The 26,249-nt window shown below is 29.9% G+C and overlaps 1 protein-coding gene across 1 annotated transcript; it reads left to right on the plus strand.

The window, feature by feature from the left end:
* The first annotated feature begins 313 nt into the window (after nt 1-313).
* LOC113389093 (CCAAT/enhancer-binding protein zeta-like) lies at nt 314-13,607 on the plus strand. The gene is made up of 15 exons (XM_026626153.1): nt 314-503; nt 592-706; nt 1,182-1,538; nt 1,621-1,730; nt 1,798-2,076; nt 2,303-2,382; nt 2,451-2,582; nt 5,356-5,509; nt 5,579-6,110; nt 8,712-8,919; nt 9,812-9,939; nt 10,656-10,937; nt 12,672-12,782; nt 12,883-12,939; nt 13,372-13,607. The coding sequence occupies exons 1-15, from the start codon at nt 375-377 to the stop codon at nt 13,530-13,532; spliced, it is 2,835 nt and encodes a 944-aa protein (XP_026481938.1). The 5' UTR covers nt 314-374; the 3' UTR covers nt 13,533-13,607.
* The last annotated feature ends 12,642 nt before the right edge of the window (nt 13,608-26,249 follow it).

Raw genomic sequence — 26,249 nt, forward strand, 5'->3', positions numbered from 1 at the left:
TTATCATATTATAATTTGACAGTTGCAACTTTTGACAGTTACAACTTTTGACAGTTGCACATTTGACAGGTGCCAATGGCAAAGTAATAAATATATTAATAATACACTTTTTAGCATTATTGTATCTCAAAAAATGTTTAAAAAACTCTTAGATATTTTTTAGTAATAATAAGAATTATATAATACAATTAAAAATCAAATAATTATTTGAAATTATTTAATTATTATTATTTAGTGATTAGTTCTTTTTCTTGTCGCTTGGCGCCACATGTCAAACGTCAACTACTTCATAACCTAAAAGTTTATTCTTGTTTATACACGTGCATGAAAATACAAATGTGATTTTTAGTGAAAAATATAAAAATTTAGGCAAAATGACTCTTGCTCAAAAGTCTCCTAATGTTAAAAAATTCAACAATAAAAGTGGTAATAAGAAAAAACGTGGCATTGCCAAAAATTTTGCTGAAAATCTTGAAGGTGGACACGAACTTTGGTTCGAAGAGGTTAGATTGAAGAAACTTAACTTTAATGTTTTTACAATGAATTAATATTGTTGCAATTAGCATTAATTGGTTTGATTATTTATTTTAGGTACCAGAGCTTGAGTATGATAACACAAATGTCGAGCTGAAAGTTGAGGAGTTGAATAATTTAAATAAAGAAGCCAAGAAATGTTTTGATGCTTACCTTCTGCAGAGGACTAGAAGTATGTACTGACATTAAAATTAACTAATAGAAACAATTACAATTTAAATTCATTAAGTTATTTTCCTACTTTACATGTCAGAAAAGCAATTTTCAATATTTATTGTAATTTTACATTTATGATAATGAATTATGTGAATCCTTAACCGTCTGATTCTTGTCTAGAAGTTTTTATCAAGGTGACAACTAAGTGAGTGCAGATTTTTGTTGGTTAATCTATAAAATGATTATGAGATTATAAACGAACAATATAATTATAAACAAATTTTTTCAATTTATAATACAAGTATGTTAGAAAGACATGAATTGATTGCTTTTTAGAGAATACAACTTTTTTTTTTTTTGAAATAACAGTTGAGCATTATACCTGAATATCTTATTGACAATTCTTTTGATTCTGTAAATGTATTGGGAAAGTTTATGCAACTTGCCATAAGGCAATATTCTTCTTGCTTAATTCTATTATCCTTTTCCAGAAACAACCTCTCAAGACAGCTGGTTGAAAACAGCAGTTTCAAAAGGTACCTCCAAAGATCGAGCAACTGCAGGAGCACTATTAGTGGAATCAGATCCAATATCAAATCTATCGGCATTGAATGCTCTTATTGGACAATGCAAAGCAGCCAACAAAGAATGTTTAGAAGTCATAGATACATTGACAGATTTATTTTTAAATTCTTTATTGCCGAAAGATCGAAAATTAAAACCTTTGTCTGCAAGGGCTGCTGAATTCAGAGCTCTTAATGCTAAAACGAAAGAACTTGGTCCTGATGGTAGGAGTAAAATTTTGGCTTATTGGCATTTTGAAGCTGAATTAAAGGACTCTATGATAAGTAAGAAGAATAGATACAATCTATATATGTATATATATATATATATATATATATATATATATATTGAATATTATATTTTCAGGCTTTGTTAGAAATTTACAATCAAGTGCTGGTCTTGGTTTAGAAGTAACAAAATCTCGTGTAATATCTTGTGCAGCCAGATTATTAGAAAATACTCCTGAACAAGAGCAGGTATACGTCAAAATTAATTTGTACAACTATGTATATCCCATATATTAACTAAATTTTTATTTTTTAGGCACTTCTTAGTCTTCTTATCAATAAACTTGGTGACCCATCAAATAAAGTAGCATCAAAAACGATATACCATTTAAAAGCAATAGCTCATAGGCATCCTAATATGTGTACAGTTATTGTTAAAGAAACTGAAAAGTTATTATTCAGAAATAATTTACCTCGGAAAGCACAGCATTATGCCCTTTGCTTCTTGGGTCAAATAGGAAATTATATAAATAGCGAAGTTGCAGAACGAATGGTTAGGATATGCATAGCATTTTTTAAAGCCTGCGTAAATAAGGTAAGGGATAATAATATTATAATATTCACATCAGAATAATACAAAAATTGTGCACATGTAGAAAAATATAACATATTAGTTATGAAAATTTAATTTTGTTTTGAATTTATTGAATTAGTTTTGAGAAATTGATTTTTTTACAGAATTTTTCAATTAAATAGGATGATTCAAACTATTAATTCCTAATTTTTATTTATTTTTCTTTCAATATTATTTTGATTTTCAGGGAGAAGTTGAAACCCGGACAATGTCAACAATATTACAATGTGTGCGACAAGTTATAACTAAAGTTGAAGCACAGGAAGGGTTAGTAAAAATTTAATTTTACTACATTCTTAATAATGTGTTTTTTATTTATTTTGATTTTTTTATAGAGTACCTGTGATTCCAAAGGATTTACAAGAGACAATGTTTAGGATAATATATGCAACAAATTTTAAAATTTCAATACAAGCCTTAGGACTAATTATGCAAATTGAGCAGGGATCGAAACATCTTAGTGATAAGTGAGTAATATATATATTTTTTGTCTCAAATTGTCCTAAAGTTAAAGAAACGATAGGGGTTTTATTATTTTTTTAAGTTTATCTTTATTGTTTAATGCTTTAATTAATGAATGTTGTAAGCTGTCTGAGAATGTTGTAAACCGCCAAAAAATGTTGTGAATAGCCTGAAAATTTTGTAAATTGTCTCAGAATGTTATAAGCTGTCTGAGAATGTTGTAAACCGCCCAAAAATGTTGTGAATAGCCTGAATATTTTATAAATGGTCTCAGAATGTTGTAAGCTGTCTGAGATTGTCGTAAGCTGTCTGAGAATGTTGTAAATCCTCTGAAAATTTTGTAAATTGTCTCAGAATATTGTAAGCTGTTTGAAAATATTGTAAACCGTCTAAGAATGTTGTAAACAGTCTAAAAATGTTGTGAATAGCCTCAAAATTTTATATATTGTCTCAGAATAATGTAAACTGTCTGAGAATATTGTAAACCATCTGAAAATGTTGTGAATAGCTTGAAAATTTTGTAAATTGTCTCAGAATATTGTAAGCTGTCTGAGAATGTTGTATTCTGCCTATGGATTTTGTAAGCTGTTTGAGAAAGTTGTTACCAGTCCAAGGATGTTGTATGTTTTTTTGTCTGAGAATGTTGTAAACCATCTGAAAATATTGTGAATAGCTTGAAAATTTTGTAAATTGTCTCGGAATATTGTAAGATGTCTGAGAATGTTTTATTCTGCCTATGGATTTTGTAAGCTGTTTGAGAATGTTGTTACCAGTCCGAGGATGTTGTATGTTTTTTTGTCTGAGAATGTTATCTAAGCTGTTTGAGACTGTTATAAGTTGATTAGATTGTTTCTTATCTGAAAATATTTTTGATTGTCTGAGAATGTTGTAGCCTCTCCCAGAATGTTGTAAGCTGTCTGAGAGTGTTTTAAGCTGCGTGAGAATGTTCTGAAAATAATATTTATTATCTGAGAATGTTGTAGACTATCTGAGAATGTTCTAAGCTCTCTGAAAATATTTCTTTTTATCTATAAATATTATTTATTGTCTGAGAATGTTCTAGAGTATTCGAGAATATTGTAAACAGTCTGAGAATGTTGTATTCTATCTATGGATGTTGTAAGCTGTCTGAGGATGTCGTAAGCTGTCTGAAACTGTTGTAAGATGACTGACAATGCTTTAAGCTGTCTGCAAATTTGTTTTTTGTCTGAAAATATTATTTATTGTCTGAGAATGTTCCAAGCTGTTATTGTAAGCTGCCTTGCAACTATTGTAAGTTGCCTGAGACTGTTATAAGAAGTCTGAGAATGTTGTTTTTTGTTTGAAAATACATTTTATTGTCTGAGAATGTTGCAAGTTGTTTGAGAATGTTGTAAGCTGTCTGAAGATTTTATAAGCTGTCAGAGAATGTTGTTTTTTGTCAGAAAATATTATTTATTGTTTGAGAATGTTCCAAGCTGTTATTGTAAGCTGTCTGAGACTGTTATAAGGTATTTAAGAATGTTTTAAGCTGTCTGAGAATATTATTTTTTGTCTGAAAATATTTTTTATTGTCTGAAAATGTTGCAAGTTGTTCGAGAATGTCATAAGTTGTCTGAGGATTTTGCAAGAGGTCTGAGAATGTTGTAAGATGTCTGAGAATGTTGTTTTTTGTCTGAAAATATTATTTATTGTCTGAGAATGTTGTAAACTATCTGAGAATGTTATAAGCTGTATGAAAATGTTGTATTCTGTCAATGTATGTTGCATGTTCTAAGTATGTAAGCTGTCTGATGATGTTGTAAGCTGTCCTAGCGTGTTGCCAAATCTCTGAGAATGTTGTAAACAGTCTGAGAATGTTGTATTCTGTTTATGGATGTTGCAAGCTGTCTGAAGATGTTGTAAGCTGTCCTAGCATGTTGCCAATTCTCTGAGAGTGTCTATGGATGTTGTAAGCTGTTTCAGAATGTTGTAAGATGTCTGAGGATGTTGTAAGTTGTGACTGTTATAAGGTGTTCAAGAATGTTTTAAGCTGTCTGAGAATATTGTTTTTTGTCTGAAAATATTTTTTATTGTCTAAAAATATTTTTTATTGTGTGAGAATGTTGCAAGTTGTTCGAGAAAGTTGTAAGTTGTCTGAGCATGTTGCCAACTTTGTGAGAATGTTGCAAACAGTCTGAGTATTGTATTCTGACTATGGATGTTGTAAAAAGCTATCTAAGGATGTCCGAACATGTTGCCAAATCTCTGAGAATGTTGTAAACAGTGTTGTAAGCTGTCTCATTGTGTTAGGAACTGTCTGATCATGTTCTTAAATATCTGAGTTGTAAGCTGTCAGAGAATATTGTATTTTGTCTGAGGATGTTGTAAGCTGTCAGAGGATATTGTAAGCTGTCTAAGAATGACTGCAAGCTGTTCGAGCATGTTGCCAAATCTCTGAGAATGTTGTAAACAGTCTAAGGATGTTGTAAGCTATCTGAGAATGCTATAAGCTGTCTGTGCTATAATACTGTAAATTGTCTAAAAAAGGTTGTAGATTGTCTGAAAATGTTGTAATATATCCAGAATGGCTGTAATTTGTCTGAAAATGTTGTAAGCAGTCTGAGGATGTTGAAAGCTGCTTGAGAATTTTATAAATCGTCTAGGAATGTTGTAAACCGTCTGAAAATGTAAGTTGTAAACTTGACTACTGCAACTACTATTTATGTTATAAATCAATTTCTAACAATCTTTATTTTTATTGCAACATAACTTTTACATCTTTCATGCACAAAATCTCAATGCAGTATTTTTTTTCAGATTTTTTTCTGCATTATATAAACGACTGCAGGACCCCCAATTATATAATGTCACTTCCTCGACAATGGCTATGTGCTTAAATATTATTTATAGGGCTCTGCTCGCCGATCATATAATGATCCGAAGCATTGCGTTTATTAAGCGATTATTACAGGTAAATTAAACCTAAATATACAATACCATATTCAAAAGCATTGTAAAATATTTCTTTTATATATTTCAGATTTCTTTCTATATGCCAGTGCCATACGCTTGTGGTTTTCTCATAGTAATATCAAAAGTTCTTCAAACTCGTAAAGGGCTCTTTGAAAAAGTTTTGAAACCTGTAGAACCAGAAACAATCAAAATATCTAAAAAGACTATCTCTAAAAATTGGATGGACGAAGAAGAAGACGGCGATGAAGTGTACAAAGATGTGGAATATGATTTCGAGAAGGCAGAAATTAAAAAAGAAACTGATAGTACAAAGAAGAATGGTAAAAGTGAATCATCTTGGGTACATGTAGATAATAAAATAGACACAAATGTAAATGTTGTGGGAATGGATGAGGATGAACCAAAACCAGATGTTGCCAATCCAGCTATGGATGATAAGGATGTGGTTGTGAAAGTTAAAAAGGAAACTGTTTTTTATGATCCTTATAATAGAAATCCTTTACATGCCGGTGCTAACTTGTCCTTGTATGTGGAATTATTGAAACTTAAAGATCACTTTCATCCGACGGTACAGTTGTTTGCTGAGAACATTTTTGTAGGTAAGTTATCTCTTTAAAAAATATTTTATTTTTCGAAATTTACTATTATTGATATAACTTCCTTACTCATGAATAAGAAATATGCTTTCTTAATAAATAAATTCAATGGAACCCCGACATACGAGCAAATTTGTTTTCGTAATCGCGCTCGTATGTCGAAGCAATTGTTTCGTTTGTTATAAATTAATGTAATACTAAATTATTGAACTAGTGGTGTATGGCATCGTCCCTTAAGGCAAATTGCTGGAACTTCCCGTGCCAAAAATTTTTGTAAACTAGTGGGGTGGGTGGCATTGTGCCTTAAGGCAAATTGCTGGAACTTCCCGTACCGTAACGAAATGTTCGAGGAATACTGAATGTTTTCAAATAGATTATTATAAATATTGTAACGTTGTCTAATATTTATAAGAATTATATGAACTGAATTGCAAAGTTGAAATTATTTGTTTAAAGTATATTAGAACTATAGTCAGAATTAAAAATAAAATCAGAATTATTTTCGATATATAACAAATTAAAAAAAAAAAAAAAAAAAAAATTGAACAAAATTTTTTTTTCCAAGATCAATTATTTTGTTAAGACAAGCAGAAAGTTTTTTGAATCATTCAAATCGGACGCTTAGTTCTCTCAAAAACTGCCATTTTTCACATATTTAGCTCCGTATCTCCGAAACCGCTGGACCTGCCTTTGCCAAAAACTAATAAACACTTCTCCCAATTACTACTAATTGAATGTTTTTTAGATCATTCAAATCGGATACTGCGTTCTCTCAAAAAGTCGATTTCTATTTTCTGCACTCTTTGCTCCGTATCCTCGAAACGGCTGGACCTGTCTTTGCCAAAAACTAATCAGCTCTTTTCCCTATCGATAGGAATCGAATGTTTTTTGAACCATTCAAATCGGTTGATCCGTTCGCCCGGAAACGTGACTGGAAATTTGTATCCATACATACATACACACACACACACACATCCATTTTTTCTGAGGTATGCCAAAATGTTCAGAAACCTTCAAAACGTCGAGAAATGTAAAAATTTTCACTTCCGATTTTCGGCCCATTACAATAACTTACCCTACGGGAAGTTAAAAAGATTAATTTTTTTTAAAACTTTGAAAAAATTAGATTTTTGAGAATTTTAGATTAAATTATTATTATTAAAATTTCCATAAAATATCTGATAATTTGAAGTGCATATGTCTAATAATCATCTTTGGTCGCCAAATGGTATTTTTTATATTTTTTTGTTTTTTTTACTAGTTCTCCGAAACCGCTAGACCTGCTTTCCTAAAAATTAATCAGCACGTCTCCTTATCAATACGAATTATTCAAATCGGTTGATTGGTGTTCCCAAAATGAAAAAAAAATCTCAGTATCAAAAATAGAATAGTTGCAAAGGAGTGCAATGTTTTTATGTTTTTAATATCGAGGCCTATAATTAATCAAAGCCTTATATATTACTATAAATATGATAAATATTAAGCATTATCATATTTTGTATTCATGTATTTTATGTTGAATTAAAATTTATGACCAATTATGTATCGAATTATCACAATTTGATTTGCATTGTTATATAATAGTTAATATTTTATTTATAGTTTTATTACCAGTAGTGAATTTTAATAACGTTTTCAATAAGTTGTTCTGAATGTTCTTTAATTTAATTAGTTGTGTATGGCATCGTGTCTTAAGGCAAATTGCTGGAACTTCCTGTACCGTAATGAAATATTCGAAGAATATTAAATGTTTTCAAATAGATTATTATAAATACTGTAACTTTCATTATTCTCATTTTATGGACAAATTGTGAGAGTTTATGAATTTATTATGAATTGGACGTTTATATATTTTAAAAGAAAAGTGAATGAACAAGACTTAATCAATCGGATTTAAAATTAAGGACACTGTTTAATATTGATAAGAATTATTTATTTAAAGTATATAAGTGAGCTTTAGAACTTTAGCTAGAATTAAAATTAAAAACCGAATTATTTTCGATATTAAAAAACAAAATTTGTTTGGAAACAAAAAAATTAAATTTTGAAATAAGAAAATAAAAAATCTTTCTCCAAAAGCAATCGTTTCGTCAACACAAGCAGAAAGTTTTTTGAATCCTTCAAATCGGATCCCTAGTTCTCTCAAAAACTGCAATTTTTTGCACATTTATAACTATTCACCACTTCTCCCTATCATGACGAATTGAATGTAATTTGGATGATTCAAATCGGATGTTTCGTTTGCTCAAAAACTCGATTTCTATTTTCTGCACCTTTTGCTTCGTATCTCTGAAATGTCTGAACGTACCTTTGCCAAAAACTAATTAGCACGTCTCTCTATCAATAGGAATCGAATGTTTTTTGAGCCATTCAAATCAGTTGTGGACATGCAGACACACAAAACAAACACACACATCAATTTTTTTAATATTTGATTTTTGAATTTGTGGGGTAAAAAGTATGTATTTTTAATTGATATTTATTGTATTTGCCAAGGGGGTAATATCAACTTTACAAAAATATTTTGGTTAAAAATGTTCTCCGATCGTTGCCTTAAGGCATAATGCTACTCACATCTAATTTTATTTCATTTTTTTTTCTCAGGTACTAAAATTGATTACGATGGAGATCCATTGGTGGACTTCACGTGCAAACGATTTTTGGAAAGATTCTCATTCAAGAATCCAAAGAAAGTCGATCTTCTCAATAAAACTCTGTCTAAAAAACTCAAACTAAGCAAAGGATCCAGAGGACGAGATGTCAGATTATTAAATGAATTCAATGTTACAGAAGATGAACGATTCATATTTGAGTAAGATGATAATATATTTGTAGTTTTGCTAGTTTCAGCTTCTGCCGCTTTTTTGCCTTTTTATTACTATGACTTTTATCTTAAAGAAGAGGTCTGCTTTAGAGGCTTTATAAAATCGCTTTTGTTGGGGAATTTTTAGGGAAGGAAATAAATATTTAATTGAAACGAAACTTTCAGGTTTTATTGTTATATATTTCAACATTCTTCTTAAATTTTTCATTAAAATATATGTCATAATATGCAAGGTACAAGCGTTTTGCCGATGCGCCACGAGCGTGCAGGCGGAAAAGATGCAGGTCACAATTTCCATCCTAAACAAAAAAATCAAAACAAATATATATATTTTCAATAGTATAGATTCTAGTTGAACCTAAAAAATCCAGAAAAAAATGAGAAGTTCACCAATTTTTTGCAACTTGAAAAAAAATCATGTTTTTTTATACAAAATTTTACTTTAGATTGTTTAAAAAGTGGGTTAATTATAGCTTTTTTAAGTTTTTTTCAGGTTCAACTAGAATAGAATTTAATCCTGAATGCAATGCATTTTGTCTCGTTTTGAGAGGACGTCTAGTTTTTTTACTATCTTACACCGACAATTAGGTAAAATCGTAAAAATGAAAATCCGAGAAATTAAAGGGTTCATTCCTTGACACTTGCTCACTATTTCTTCTGTAACTCCGAAAATAATTTAAATTTGTTTCTGAAATTTTAGGGATATATTCTTGGCTCGTTTTTCAAACAAAACAAAAAAAATCGTTTTTTTTTCGCCTCTAAAGCAGACTTTCCATTTACAGCATATATTTTTAACTGCTGATCAATTAAACCAATCAATGTTAGTTCACAAGGTAAATCTAATCAATGTGTTTTGATTTTGTATTTTTTTTTATTATAGATATTTAGAAAAGCAAAGAGAAATGAAGAATGCAACCAGAGGCTTCAGAGATGACGAGTCAGAGTCTGATGATGAATCTGTTGATGATGATGAGTTTGATGATTATCTGGACAAGATTGCTGGAGCAGGTAATTTAATTTGACAAACATTTATAAAGATAAAGGGAACAAAACAAAAGCATTATTTTAAATTAATATTGGAATTTATTATTAACTAGCTGTACCCGTTCACACTTTGCTGTGATTTAGTTTAAATTAAAAAGTTGAACAAAGATGTGTATTTGTGACATTTAGTTTAACGTTGCTAGTATCTGTTGAACAATTTACCTATTGAACAATTTGTCTACGAATTTACCTATCAACTTGTTAATCAATCTACCATTTTACCGGCTTACCAATTTACCTGTCAACCTATTTACCTGCTTTCCAATTCACCTGTCATGTCTACCAATTAACCTGTCAACCTGGTTGTCTACAAATTTGTTTATCTACTAGTTCTCCTCTCTACCATTTTACATATCCTCCAATTTACCTGTCCACCAGTTTACCTTTATAAATTCTCTAATTCACCTTATTTATTCACGCATTATAAAAAAATTAAAGCTCAAATTGATTCTACGTTTTAGTTAGAAAACGTTTGTATGTGAAAAAGAAAAGGGCTGTTTTTAGGGTTTTCCCGGCAATTATTCGATTTTTCTCGCCGTAAGAACCATCCTTGGACTTCAACGAACATTTTAAAAAAAGAATTGGCCAAATCGGTCCAGGCGTTGTTGAGTTATGCGCTTACCAACACATTTTGCGATTCATTTTCATATTATAGATATATTTTTTTATTTCCCTTTCAGATAAAGACGACCTAAATTACATGGAAGAACTAGGCAGCAATTTAAGAAATCCTAAGAACAAAGGCAAACAAGGCGAATCTGACTCTGATGATGGTGATGATGATGATGACCTGGCTGGAGATCAAGATGAAAATAACGATGAAGATAATGATGGTTTCGATGATAACGATGACGATCTTGAAGAATTTGATGAGGATGATGATGAAGAAATGGAACAAAGTGCGGGCGATGAAACTCTTGGCGGAAATGATAATTTCTCAGACTTGGGCAGCGATGACGAAGGTAAAACCATATTTATAAATTATTAACTTCCTGAAGGAGAAGTTTATGTTTTCATCAAAAAAACCGATTCGCTAATTTTATGTTTTCTCGACGTTTCAAGCCATTCTGAATTGAATGAGATCAAATTTGGAAAAAGTATGTGTGTGTGTATGTGAACAGATTTTTGTTGTAAATCGACGTTTTCTCAAAAACGGCTAGATCGATTTCAAAAATTTAAAAGCCATTTGATGTATCTCAATAAGGACTAGCGTTTGTCAATTTTGCACGACGATCAGCTAAGCAGTTTCTTTGCAAATAGCAGAAAAGTGAAAAATTTTTGTCCACGTTTTAGCCCGCTATTCTGAATCGATTTTAAAAATTCAAAAACCGTTCAAAATATATTGGTTGAGAATCGTGCTGATTAGTTTTTGGTAGAGATCTTTTTCTTGTAATAAAGTGTTGAAAATTTTTTTTCAACGATTTTTATTCTTTCTTTGACGGTAGATACCGTAGTCTTATAGATCATACTAAAATATTACGGCCCTACGACAACTCGTTTAGCTTTGAAAATTCGTCAAAGTTTGCAAAAATTAGTATCGTTTTTTAGCATTTGTCAAAATTAGACCTTTGATCGGCGTTTTCTCAAAAACGCCTGAACCAATTTCAGAAATTTAAAAGGCATTTGATGTATTTCGGTGAGGACTATCGTTACTCAGTTTTAGTGCGAGGATCGGCCGAGCCGTTTCTTTGTAATTTGAAAAAAAATGTTAAACTTTTCGTCCACATTTAAGCTCATACTACCGAATCGATTTATAAAAATCAGAAACTGTTCGAAAGATATTGGTTGGGGATGATACTGATTAGTTTTAGGTGAAAATCTACTGAGCCTTATTTTAGTAATTAACTGTTGAAAAAAAAAATTAAGCCTATTTTTATGAAACTTTTTTTGGCGATATATGTCTTGGTCTTATAGAACTTACTGAAATATTACGGTCTTACGACAAGTAGTTTAATTTTAAAAATGCATCAAAGTTTAAGGAAATGAGTAGTTTTTTTGAAGCTTGTTAAAATTAAAATCAGACGATTTACTTGGTATAACGATAGAGTGCTTGGTCTTAATGAACATACTGAACCATTAAAGCTCTACGGAAACTGGATCAATTATAAAAATTATTGATTTGTGAAAATTTGCTTTTAGTAAATACTCCAAGATGACGTGTTCGTTCGTTTTTAATTATGTGTAATAAATCCACTCGTAGTACTTTTAATCACTCATAAATTAATTTATTTTTTATTGATTAAGTCGATTATTTACACATATCGGGAAGTTCATGTAACTTGCCTCAAGGCAAAATACCAATACCAACTAGTTTTTATAATATTCACCCCATTTTATTTATTTTACTATAAAGTATGAATAACATAAATTTGAGGTATAAAATGTTGCAAATTTAAAGATATTTGTAAATAAAACAAAATTCTATTTTATAATTGGAGGAAGGAATTTGTTTTCTCCAGAAAATCCGACTTGCTTTTTTTCTCGACGTTTCAATTTATTCTGCATCTTTGAGACAAAATTGGAAGAGAGGAGTGTGTTGAAAGTCAATTTTTGACCTTACGTTTACTTTTTCTCAAAAGCGGCTGCACCGATTTACAATTACAACGGATATATCATTATAAGTAGTAATAATATATTTAAGATTATATCATACTATGTATTTGTTTTTGCTCTAATGTTAATGTCTATTTTTACAGATTTGCTCAACGATTTAGGTGATGATGACGATTTGTCCGATTTAGAATTCTCTGATGATGAACCTCCAACAAAGAAGAAAAAAGGTGGCAAGAAAAAGAATGGTAAAGAAGGTGAGATACAATTTATTTATATTTTAATATTGAATATGTTGTTATTGATATTCTATCATATTTTAAATATATTATTCTAACATGAATCTTTTTTTTACAGATATTGCGTCGTTGTTTGCGAATGCTGATGACTTTGCCCATTTACTTGATGAAGCTGGTATGTATATATTAATTCGAATTTAGATTTTATTCATATTAATCTAAATTAAATTCTCTCAAGATTTTATAATATATATCTTTGCGAAGTTTTTACTTTAAATTTTATTATAACATTTGAGTTTGGAGCCTTTTGTGTCTTGCCTTATTTGTATTTTAAAATTGAATTCATTAAAGTTTTTTAGGAATATAGTACATGAAATCACTCTTAGAATAAATATGGATATTTAAATATACTAATAATGATTTTATTTATTTTATCGATTTTTTTTATTAGATGAAACTATTATTATTTATATTATATGAAACGATCAATGATTATAAATATAAGAATTATTTAAATTATATCATTATTACTGTATTATCAGTTATGTAGAGCTGACTATTATGTATTTAAATTTTTAATTATTTTTACCTTGATTTTTCTCTTCAGGTGCATCCAAACAAAAGTTGGGTACATCATCTGCAGTTTTGAATAAAGATAAATCATCAGACAAACAATTGAAATGGGAAGAGAAGCGTAGGCAAAATTTCAAAGGTTTTGGAGGCAGTGGGAAGAAATTTGGAGGAAAAAAGGGCAAAAAGCGTCACTAATCCGTGAGCAAAATTCGATATCATCTCTGATTCTTTTCTGTCTTGTGTATAGTCCCTTATTTTGTTATTGATATAAATGAAAAGATAAATATGAATTTATAATTCTGTTCTTTTAATTTACTGGCTTTTCCTATATTCTCTTTCATTAATCAGTCTATCTATAATCTATTATATTTATCTTGTATATGGGTTTTCATACATATTTGATATATATATATATATGTGTGTGTATATATATATATATATATATATATATATGTGCTGGTATAGTTATCAAAATTAGTTTAAATTCAGAAAAACTACTGGATTTTTGAACAATCTTTTTGTTAACAGCAGGAATAAGACGTTTCGATACTTTTCTTTGAATATTTGAAATAAATCCTTTTTTGTAGGAATTGTTTACCTTGCCATAAGCAACCGAAATTATAATTTTGAGATATATTCACAAAAATTCGATTATTAAAAACACAATTGCCTATTAGGGGTTTGAACTAGAAGGTTGGATATTAGGGCTATATTCAATTTTGCATTATTAATTTTTTTTTTATATTTAATTTCTTTCTATTAAATATCAGTTTCCTTATGAAATAAAAATATATGAATGAAATCTTGAAACATAACATTGAATATAAAATTAATAGGATTTTGGTACATGTTTATGTTCTGAGACATTTTGACTTATTATTTTATGTCATCGTCATTGCAAATGAAAAGTATAGAAAAATGAACATACAAACCAGTTATAAGAAAATTATATAAAGTACTTCATTTGCATACAATAATAGAATTTTGATTGTGAATTAATTTTTATGAAGTAATGATTCAAACTGTTTTGTTTGAGAACACAGGGTATTTGATGCATCAAGCAAAGTAGAAATTTAAATTGCAGACTATTAGGTGCACTTTTGCTTGTTATTATTGTTATGTATGTTTGTTGGGAATTATGAAATGAATTTCAAATTTGAGTTTATATTAACTTCCCGTAGGGTAAGATATAGTGAGTTATAATAGCAAAAAAATAAAAAAAATTATATATCTTTACATTTTAAAGGTTTCTCGATTTCTGAATATTTTAGCATACCTTAGAAAAAATGGATGTGTGTGTGTGCGGATGCAAATTTCGTCGACGATTTCGAGAACACCGATCAACCGATTTGAATAATTCAAAAAACATTGGATTTATTGATAACGAGATTAGTTTTTGGCGAAGGCAGGTCCAGCCGTTCCGAAGATACGGGACAAAGTATGCCAAAAACGGTAACTCAGTTTTTAAGAGAAGGGGGCGTCCGATTTTAATAATTCAAAAAAAATTTAACTTGTATTGACAAGACGAAGAACTGATTAAGTTTTTGGGAAGGCAGGTCTAGCGGTTATGGACTCTCAATAGAAATAAGTCAAAAAAAAATATCATTTGGCGGTCAAAAATGTTTTTTGGACATCTGTACATCAAATTATCAGATATTTTATAGAGATTTTAATTATGTGTACACATTTTGTGTAATTTTTTTTGGGTTCCGTAGCAAGATTTTTACGGTACGGTACGGAAAGTTCCAGCAATTTTCCTTAAGGCACGATGCCGTGCACCCCACTAGTTTCATTATAAACTTACATGCATGATTTATTTTCGCAGCCAACGTGTTTTAGTCTTAAATTCAAATTTTCAAGGTGCCTCGGCCACGTTAAAAAGTTACTTTTCTAATGCTTATTTACGCATAATAAATTATTCAATAGTTACTATAATCCTATATTTGAAGGTAGTGGGCTTATTTTATTAATAAAATAGTTTTTTTTTTTATTATATTTACGTTTCAATACCTACTGAACATTTGTGTATGTACTATGTATGTTTGGATACAATTTCTGTTCTATTCTATTTCTGCTCTAATTTAGAGAGTACGGATCAATCGATTTAAATGATACAAAAATTGACGAGGAGATGTGCTGATTAGTTTTTGGGAAAGGTGTGTTCAGACGTTTTGGAAATACGGAGCAAAAAGTGCAAAAAATAGTTCATAAAATTTTTAAAAATACGAGATAAGGTCCTCTAATTTTTGTTGCACCGGTCGTTCTTGAATGAAACTGTAGTTTTCCTAGATATTACTCATGCCATCTTTTCGAAAACTGCTTTCTTATACTTTCAATATGCTGGATATTTTTTTATCTGTTTTCTGGGATGTGAGGGATAGGTGGTGAGTGAGTGATATGAACGACTTCCACTAAGAACCATGTTAAAATGGTATTGAACTATATGTATATTTTTTTACCTTTTTTAATTACAATCTGTCACACTTGGGACATTCAGTAATTGTTCTGATTCTATCATATGGATTTTTGAATGAATGGCAACCCATTAGTTGTCCAATCCAATTATGACTAATTAACTATACTCGAAGTATTTGTTGACATTTTTTTGTTATATATATATATATATATATATATATATATATATGCAACTATACCCACGAGAGGCGATTTTCACTTGAGACTATATTTGAGATCTATAACCTCAAGTGGAAATTTGACATCAAAGTTGCCTGATGTCGCGATTTGTCGGGAATCGAACCGTCGAACCCGGGACTAGTTGGTGCTAGCCCACGTTCGAACCGATATTGCCACCGGTGGCCCTCATATTGAACTAAATTTATATTAAAATTCAAAATACTCTGCTTCAATTTTTTTAACAGTATTTTTTACTATAGAATTTATTTTTAGTAATTTTTTTTATCTTACTATTTTATAATAAATATATTTTTATAATACCCTACCATGTCGTGGCATACTTTCTTCACTGTCTTCAGATTGCTTGCACTTACTTCACCATTGTAATATATATGGGCATAGTCTTGAGCAAAAAATATATACTTATCCTTCCTAGTTTACACAATATAAATTATATTATATATATATATATATATATATATATATATATAAATTATATATTTTCGAAATCTGTTGTTCTTAAGCCCACCTTGAAGTGTAAGGTAAGGTAAGGTAAAACGATTGCGTTAGCACGAGTCGACCGGTTTGCTTAGTCATTGCTGTTGCATTAATTAAAGTGAATCATTAGTATTATTATTGTATTAAATTAAATGCCATCGATTAATACATAATTGTCATGTAGAATTATTATATATACGATATCGTGTAAACACAACAGAACAGAACAGATTTTCTATAAAAAAGTGTTATTGTACAAACGGTTTTGTAATTAACATGTAGTAATTAATTAACATGCAGTAAGAAATAATACTTAATCTTTTATACCCCTTTTTTAATAACTTATAATAAGTAAGTAATAAGTAAAAATAAAAATTTGCTCTTTGAAAAAGAAAAACTGCTTTATACTAAATTATTGTTCTAGCAACAGTTCTGACAATTGTAGTAAGTAATTTCTTGGTTAATTATCTGTAGTTATATTCCTTCCGCATCCTATGAAAGAATCCATCAACTTTATTTCACTAAGTGGAATTGAGCAATATTTTTCGTCCTTTCCCAAGTAGGAATAGTGAAACATCCAATTGACAACACATGTCAACGAGAATTTTATTTAAAATTTGTTTGTTTTTTGCATTTATTGTTTAAATCTACACCTGGTCTTTGACAGAAACCACTGCACTTATGCACCAGGTTTTGTGAATTTTCAATAAATGGTGCCCATGTTGTGGATATCATAGCAAATTTTTTCCTATTAGTAGTCATATTGACTAATGACGGTAGTTAGACTACATAAGTTTTTTTTTAAAAAAAATAATTAGGTTCAAAGATATAATGAATGATGATATGATATAAAATATGTTCTCCTTCTTGAGACACGAAATTTGTAAAAAATGTGTTTCTGTGTATGAGCCGATTTTTGATCTCAAAAACAGCTGAACCGATTGCAAAACTTTAAAACCCATTCAGTAAAATTATAAGGACTTCTGTTGTTTTTTGCGACGATGGGTCAAACTCTTTGTTTATAATTAGGTTTTGCAGCACAATGTTGGCAAAATTTTCTTAAAAAAATCTGAACTGATTTTGTCATTTTTATTATTAATGCTTTAATTATAAAGGTTTGTCAAAGTTTAGAAAAATGCCGTCGTATTTGTTTAGAGTATCTTCAAAACTGATAGATACAATGTCTTCTTCTATTGTGAGTAGTAGATTTTTGGAAAAGTTTTCACGTTTTTTTAATGCTAAAGTAAAGAGCGTTTTTGTGGACGATATTAGAGTGGTTTTGGTAATTTTTAGAAGTAAACTCTTAGATAAACTGGAAGATTTCGTTGTTTTTAACTTCATAAGGAGGCAGGTCTTGGAAATTTTACTGATATCTTTACATTTCAAGACTTTCTGGTTATGCAATTTATAACTTCGATACTTCGAATTTATTAGACGAAAGTAAGATGTTTGGTTCTACAGTAATTTTGTACACTCATTTCACGAATTAGTATAATGATTTATTGATTTCTATTATTTGCACATGTTCGAAAGTTCAAAACACAAAATACCACTTATATCTTTTCTTCTTTGGTTTTCGAATATTTGTTTATGAGCCCGTACAGTTTCTCTATCAGATTGCATTAAATACTATACACCATTAAAATGATATCTAAAATTGTTAAAATGTTAAATATTTTGCTAATAAATAAAACATACTTACATAGTTTAATGATTTTTATTGAAATTTTTACAAACGACCGTACTTTAGAAAAAAAAATGAGTTCAGCCATAAATTAACAATCAAAGCTTTTAAAATAACTCTATTCTTAAAAAATAATAGCAAATAATATGAATAAATATTTTTTAAAGATTCATTTCATTCTATACTATTCGCACAAATTACATATAGACTGCAACAACTAGTGGTGTATTGCCTTAAAGCAAATTGCTGGAACTTTCCGTACCATAATGAAATATTCGAAAAATAAAATTTAGTAAAAAAAAATATTTTTCGGAAATTTATACAAAAATTTCTTTTTCCAAAACAATCGATTCGTCAACACAAGCACAAAGTTCTTTGAATCATTCAAATCGGATGCTTAGTTCTTTCAAAAACTGCTATTTTTTGCACAATTAGCTCGATATCTCTAAAACAGCTGGACCTGCCTTTGCCAAAATCCAATCACCACTTCTCCCAATCATTACAAATTGAATGTTTTTTTGGATCATTCAATTCGGATGCTCCGATCTCTCAAAAACTCGATTTCTATTTTCTGCACTCTTTGCTCCGTATCTCCGTAAAGTCTGGACTTGCCTTCGCCAAAACCTAATTAGCACATCTCCCTATCAATAGGAATGGAATATTTTTAGAACTATTCAAATCGGTTGATCATTGCGCCCGAAAAAATTGTATCCATACATACACACACATCCATTGTTCCTAAGGTATGCCAAACCTTTCATTTAGTGTAATTGTACTCAATAATTGTGGCATTATTTTTTTTAACTAAGTACATTGTGCTTAGCTCTATTCTTGTTTATTGTCCTTTCTATAAACAAATTACAATATTGATAATAATATATTATCATTAGATTCGATCCGGATCCGGTGCCAATAAACTTGCACGTGATTCGTTATGCGTTCGCATTTTGCCAAGGTGTTTCTGTTTATTTCGAGTTCTTATTTTTATTGGTAACTAACTTGCTTATTGGTGCTCTACTCTACTCTACTCTACTCTGCTCTATTAGTATCAAACCAAAACCACTTTCTCTATATGGACTTTGAAAACGATTAGCTTAAGCCCACACATTGTACATTTAGCAGATCTCGACGACGACAGCATGTTAAATAATAACTAGATGGAAAAATTGTAAAAGATTTTTGAAATATTTGTCAAAATTTTATCTAAATAGCTAAATCTCAATTCTAATTTTAAAATATTACCAAGGGGGGAGGAATAGTCCAAAAATCTTTAAAAATTGATCACGTGGTTAATGGAAATGGAAAAATTTTGAAAATTAAAAAAAAAAATTGGTATATTTTAGCGACAAATGTATTAAAAGTGAAAATTCGTGTCATTTTTTATTGAAAATTCGACGCTCTGCAAAATTTTTAAAAAAATGTTCATGCTATTTCCATACAAAACTTCGATTGAATTGCGCTCTGTCTAAAAGACAATATTAAGAGCTAAAACTTTCAGAGAATTGTTTTTTATCTATTTGGGAACCATTTGAGCCCTTGGGAGCAAAGAAATTCGAAAATGTCCATATTAAGAACCACCCTGATATATATATATATATATATATATATATACTAGATGACCCGGCAGACGTTGTCCTGTACCCAGGTCTACAATTCAAAAGTTCCAAGTTTTGTAATATCCTATCCTAAACTTTTTAATATCCTTTTTGATGTCCTGCATTTGTGATTCATCTATGATCTAAGCATAGGCAGTTTAAAAAATTTAGAAAATAATAATATAGTATATACGGTAAAAGAACAATATCACACTTGATTTTACCACACAACATAATTGCTTCAATAATTTAGTCTATAATTTTCATAATCTTGTACGCTATATTAGTTGCTTTTTGGCAATTATAATTTCTAAAGTACATTTTTCTTACTAATAATTTAATAAACATTATTGTTTATGTTCAAATCTTAGGTGAATTAATTTGTAAAATCTAGTTCAGATGGGCACCGTTCATTCTAAGATCAACTTGCTAAATATTCCATATCCAATGCCAAACAAATGTATGTTCAACACATGAAACAAGATTCTAAATCATTTTTTTAAGTATAAAATATTTTTTTTATTGTTAAATAATTTTGTAAAGTAACCCAAAATGCGACATGCATAAGTCTAAAAAAATAATGTATATGCAAATTTGGACTTATAGCGTTATTTATTAAACTGAAATATTTAATACCATCTGCCAAACACATATACTGTTGACTGTATCTTATATTATTTTAATTTCTGGCACATCTCAGCTGTTTTCGGCAACAATAATGTAGACTTTACATTTTTCTTGTATATTATATTCTAGTATTATCTAGGCTCATAATTTCAGCTAAATTCAAATTTCAAGTGAATAGACATTTCTAGCAAATGTTTTCAATGTTAAACAATGATAAGTGCTTTTTTGTAATATTTGCCATTTATTTCTACAATATTACTATAGTTTTAACGTTCATTAAATCTTAAAAATTTTCTTGGCAATCTCTAAAAAGAATTATCAAAATCCGAATAACCGTTTAGGAGAAGTCTCAAATCATACACCCGTGCAGAAGAATTTTATATATAAGATATATATATATTATCTTATGGTTATATGATATTGAAATGTTTTCGTTACATAATAATATGACAACGGAGCGTTTGAAACAATAAACATCATTCATTGTATATTCATCGAGCATAATATAATGTAACATAACATACGAACTTCTTCTCTCTTGATGTTTTCAGATGAAATCAAATTTACTGACGAAGAAGATATATAGGGTGAATCTGCGTAGGAATACATTTTTTTTATATTTTCAGTTATTATTAAAAATTATATTCCAAGGTTGAAAATATTCGATAAGGATTTATGCTTTAATTATTACATAAAAGGCCTTTTATAGATGGTAACCCAATCAGTTATCCTATCTCAACGCTTCTATGTAGGTGACCCAATTAGTTATCCTATCTATAATACTGAAGAATTCATTTTATTGGTGCTACAATACCGAGTAAGGGCTATTCTTACTTTGACACATATTACTATCTATGTTTTCAAGTGAAATCCGTTGTCACTACTGCTTGACATCAGGCTGATCAAAACGAATGTCGAACCTGGACATCCGTAGTTTTAATGTCTATGCCACGTGAAAATTATTTAATTAATTGATCGTATTATATTAACTCCAGAGATTTTTTATCATAAAAATAAATAACTATTACATTTTAAGACTACTTATCGAGTTAGGAGCAAAAAAAATTAGAAAGTTATTTAAATTATTTTCAACATGTTTTCTCGGTGTTTCAAGTCATTGTTAATCGTTTGAGACCAAAATTGGAATACATTTTGGGTATATTGATTTTGAAAAATCAAACACTATTTGATAGGTATTAGTTGGATATCGTGCTCGTTTGTTTTTGGGAATGATAGGTCAGCCTGTTTTTATAATTGAATGTTAGAATGCATTTTTAATTAAATACATCATGCTGCTAGAACTCATGGTTTAAAGTTTAGACCGAAAACGAACATCCTAAAAAAAATTATAGTCCTATGAAAATTTGTCAAATTCGAAAAATTCATTGAGGTTTAGAATAATAGGTCGAGTTTTTAGGTCAAAGGCGTGTATTATAAATAATTCTGTTCGGACGTATTTTCGTTTTATTATATTGGCCATGAAGGTGACAACCTTCAGGGCATTAAGCTTTACACGGAATTGTTGCTACCCCTGGTAGAAGGGGTAGCGGTGTGTTTTAATTGAACTAGTTGTTCACTTCTAAAAGTAAAGACCGCGAAACAACTTGTAAATAATCAATAAAATAAATATATCTTCTTTCATTATAACTTTGTGACAAATCAGTGATTGTAATTAGAACCGCAACAAATACATAATATACAAACAAATCAGTGTTTAATAAAGTCCACAAGGGTTAAATTATAACCCAACAACCTGAAGTATCGAAGGAGAGTTTATATAAATTTTATAACTACGTAACACATTACAGATATTACAAGTTTATTCGAGTTTGCTTCGTAAAAGCGATATAAAATGTTTTTAAAATGTTATCTACATATCTATATCTCCACTTTAATTAAATCGATTATTTACACATTGTAAAGTTTTTGCAACTTGCCTCAAGCCACTTACTCCTAGTTAATGATACTCTCTTCAATATGTTAGGTTGTTCAACGAAATTTTTCCCAATGAAACTTCGACTTATAAAATATAGGATTAACTCAATGGTTTCGTATGCAAATTTGTCACTTGGTTTTTCGTTAAATTTAGCAATACTTCTTACAATTAATATTAATATCAATGACCCGAGTATGCGCTATTTAAAAACCACAATATTATCTACAATTGTAAGTAAATATGTATATCGGCATATTTTTATCTCAAAAATATTTTGTTGAAGATAAGTTTGCGATGAGTCTTAACCACCAAGATACAGACGATGGCATATGAGTCCACAACAACTTTTATTCAGGAAAATTGTCAATTAAAAAAACTTGCTTCTTTACACAAAGAATTTCACGAAAAAGGATTTACTGAAGAAGCAGTAGTAGTGTTTTTGCTCTAACCTTTTATTTATATTGATTTCAATAATTATATATTAATAACTAATTGAACGCAGTATTGACAACGGCTTTTACTTAGAAATAAAGAAAGCAATATGTTTTCGAGTGAAAATAATCCTGATAGCTGTAGCGTTTTATATGTTTGCTCCAATAAAAAGTCATCGCTATTACAATAATTGTAATAATAAAAATCATCACAAAGAGATGGGACAACTCTTCTTGGGTTTGTAAGAAATTCATCACAAAGGTCGTAGGACCCTCAAGTTTTCTTAAGAGGTCATAGGACCCTCAATTCTTTAACTTTTGTCCTTGAAACTCCGGACCTGCTTTTGCAAAAATATAATCAACTTTTCACTTCTTCAATACAAGTAAAATGTTGTTTGAATCATTCGAATTGAATTCGACACCCGCCTCGGACAGCCTGATGTCATGCAGTAGTTTTCTTGGAAATAATGATAGCAATGCGTACCCCAGTAAAAATAGACCTTAACCCGGCATTTATGCACAAATAATATAATTCATCAGAGTTACAGCAATTGTAATAATGAAACTACATCACATGGGCAATATTTTCGGTTGAATTCATCATAACAACTCATAGAACTCGTTCTGATAGCTAAGAAAATAATTATTGTCATTCTAGAGTGCATTTAAATTCCAAACTAGTGGTGTGTATGGCATCGTGCCTTAAGGCAAATTGCTGGAACTTCCCGTACCGTAACGTGATGTTCGAGGAATATTAAATATTTTCAGATAGATTATTATAAATACTGTAACATTGTCTAACATTTATAAGAATTATATAAACTGAATTGCGAAGTTGAAAATATTTGTTTGAAGTGTATTAGAACTTAAGTCAGAATTACAATTAAAATCTCAATTATTTTCGATATACAAAAAACATATTTTTTGAAAAAAAAAATGAAAAAAAAATTGAAACAAAAAAATTTTGTTTCCAAAAGCAATTATTTTGTTAAATCAAGCAGAAAGTTCTTTGGATCATTCAAATCGGACGCTTAGTTTTCTCAAAAACTGCAATTTTTTGCACATTTAGCTCTGTATCTCCAAAACCGCTGGACCTGCCTTTGCCAAAAACTAATCAGCACATTTTCCTATCAATAGGAATCTAATGTTTTTGAACCATTCAAATCGGTTGATCCGTGCGTCCGAAAACGTGGACAAAAAATTGTATCCATGCATGCATACACACTCACATCCATTTTTTCTGAGGAATGCCAAAATATTCAGAAACCTTCAAAACGTGAAGAAATATAATAGTTTTCAATTTCGATTTTTGGACGATTACAATAACTTACCCTACGAGAAGTTATGTGAAAACTTTAAATACAAAGAATTTCTTCAAAATTTTCTTCATTCAAATAAAGTCATGAAGCTCGAAAGAAAAGGAGAATATATTACAATCTTCCTAGTCATATCGTCAGATTTATGACTTATTTTGTAGTAACAAGAATTTGTTTTAAGACAGAGTCTATTTATAAATCAAAACAGTAGATTAAACTTAATAGATTCGGCTTTTTGGCATCGTTGCGAAATATATTCGTATGAGTTAATACGGTACGTTAGTCAATTTAACACGATGTCAAAAACAAAATAAATCTGCAAAATTAAAGGATACATTTTCACTTGAAACATATTTAAAAGTATATAAAGAATTTATTTTGATTAATATATAATTATTGAATTTTATGAAATATTGATTGATATACCACATGGGGGTCTAGTAAGATATCACGTGTGTTTAGGTTTAGGACCTCAAATTTTCAAAAAAAAAAAAAAAAAGTTTACGATTACTTCGTGAATTTGGAAAATTCGTTCCGAAAATCGATCACTTGGTCACGTTAATACTCCTTTACGAGCGTGCCCCTAATTAACATCCCGTAAGGCAAGGTCTAGCAATCGCAAAAAATCGAAAATGGAAATTTTTATATATCTTTACGCTTCAGAGGTTTCTTAACATTTTGGCATACCTTAGAAAAAATTGATGTATGTTAGGATACAAATTTTCGTCGACCATTTCGGAAACAACCGATTTCAATTATTCAAAAAACATTCTATTCCTATTAATAAGCAGACGTGCTGATTAGTTTTTGGAATAGGCAGGTCTAGCCGTTTCGAAGATACGGAACAAAAAGTGCCAAAAACGGTATCTCAGGTTTTAAGAGAACGGAGCGTCCGATTTTAATAATTTAAAAAGCATTTTACTTGTATTGACAAGTTGAAGTAATGATTAAATTTTTAGGAAGGCAGGCCTAGCGGTTTCGAAGATCTAGTAAAAAAGTAAAAAAAATGTCATTTTGAGGTCAAAAATGATCATTAGACACATGCGCATCAAATTTTTCAGATATTTTATAGAGATTTTAATAACGTGTATCAATTTTGTTTTCATTTCTATGGGTTTCGTAACATCGTTTGTCCGTTAGACGGCGACGCGGCGCTTACGCGCTTCTGTATTCCAAAAAAGTAATTTTTTTTTTAAATTTAAAATTTCACAAAAATCTATTTTTTTTAAAGCTTAAAACATTTAATTTTTTTTTAAATATAATTTTTGGTACGGGTAGTTTACTTACTAAGCTACTATTTACAATAAAACGGCTTGGCTGATCGTCGCGCAAAATTGATAAATGCTAGTATTCATCGAGATACATCGAATGGCATTTAAAATTTAGAAATCGGCTCAGAAATTTTTGACTAAACGTCGACGAATCTGTCAAAAATCGACTCACATACACAAGCACGTACTTTTTCCAAATTTGGTCTCATTCGATTCAGAATGGCTTGAAACGTCGAGAAAACATAATATTAGCGAATCGGATTTTTTGACGAAAACACAAATTTCTTCTTCGGGAAGTTAATGAAACTTTGGATCAAAAACACTACTAGTCGCGTGAGGTTTTTTAGGGGGAGGGGGAATTTGATAAAAAATCACGAAATATCCCGTGGGAAAGAAAGGATCTAGTAAGATAACACTTGTTTTTATTTTTGACCTATATTTTCAAAAATAAAAAAAGTTTACGATTTCTTCGTAAATTTGAAAAATTCGTTTGAAAAATCAATCACGTGGACACCTATACGGGTCGATTGTGATTGGTCGTCGTGTCGCGTAAGTATGATTGCCTGGCGAACGTGCCCCTAATATGTTTACAATATTTTAATAAAACACCAAATCAGATAATAATCCAATATATTTTAAGACCTCATCAAGTATTATTAATCACTTTCAATTTTTAAAATCGCGAATTTTATCTCGCGAACTTCGTGAACAACCTGTGGCGCGCGCGTTGGGCGGGCGGGAGTCTCATTTGAGGCAATTGCAAATGGCGCCACAGGCCTCGTTCGGCGTTCTCTGTTCGGCGTTTTATATTAACGATTGTATTTAAAATAGTAAAAATACAATAAAAAAACTCATTCAATACTCGTTTATAAATCATTTTCCTATACCGTCCACTTGATGAAATGGAATGACAAAGTGTT

The sequence above is a fragment of the Ctenocephalides felis genome, unplaced genomic scaffold, assembly GCF_003426905.1.
Source record: "Ctenocephalides felis isolate EL2017-DRISC unplaced genomic scaffold, ASM342690v1 CF-g0.4_SCAFFOLD_03573, whole genome shotgun sequence".
Classification (NCBI taxonomy): Eukaryota; Metazoa; Arthropoda; class Insecta; order Siphonaptera; family Pulicidae; genus Ctenocephalides; species Ctenocephalides felis.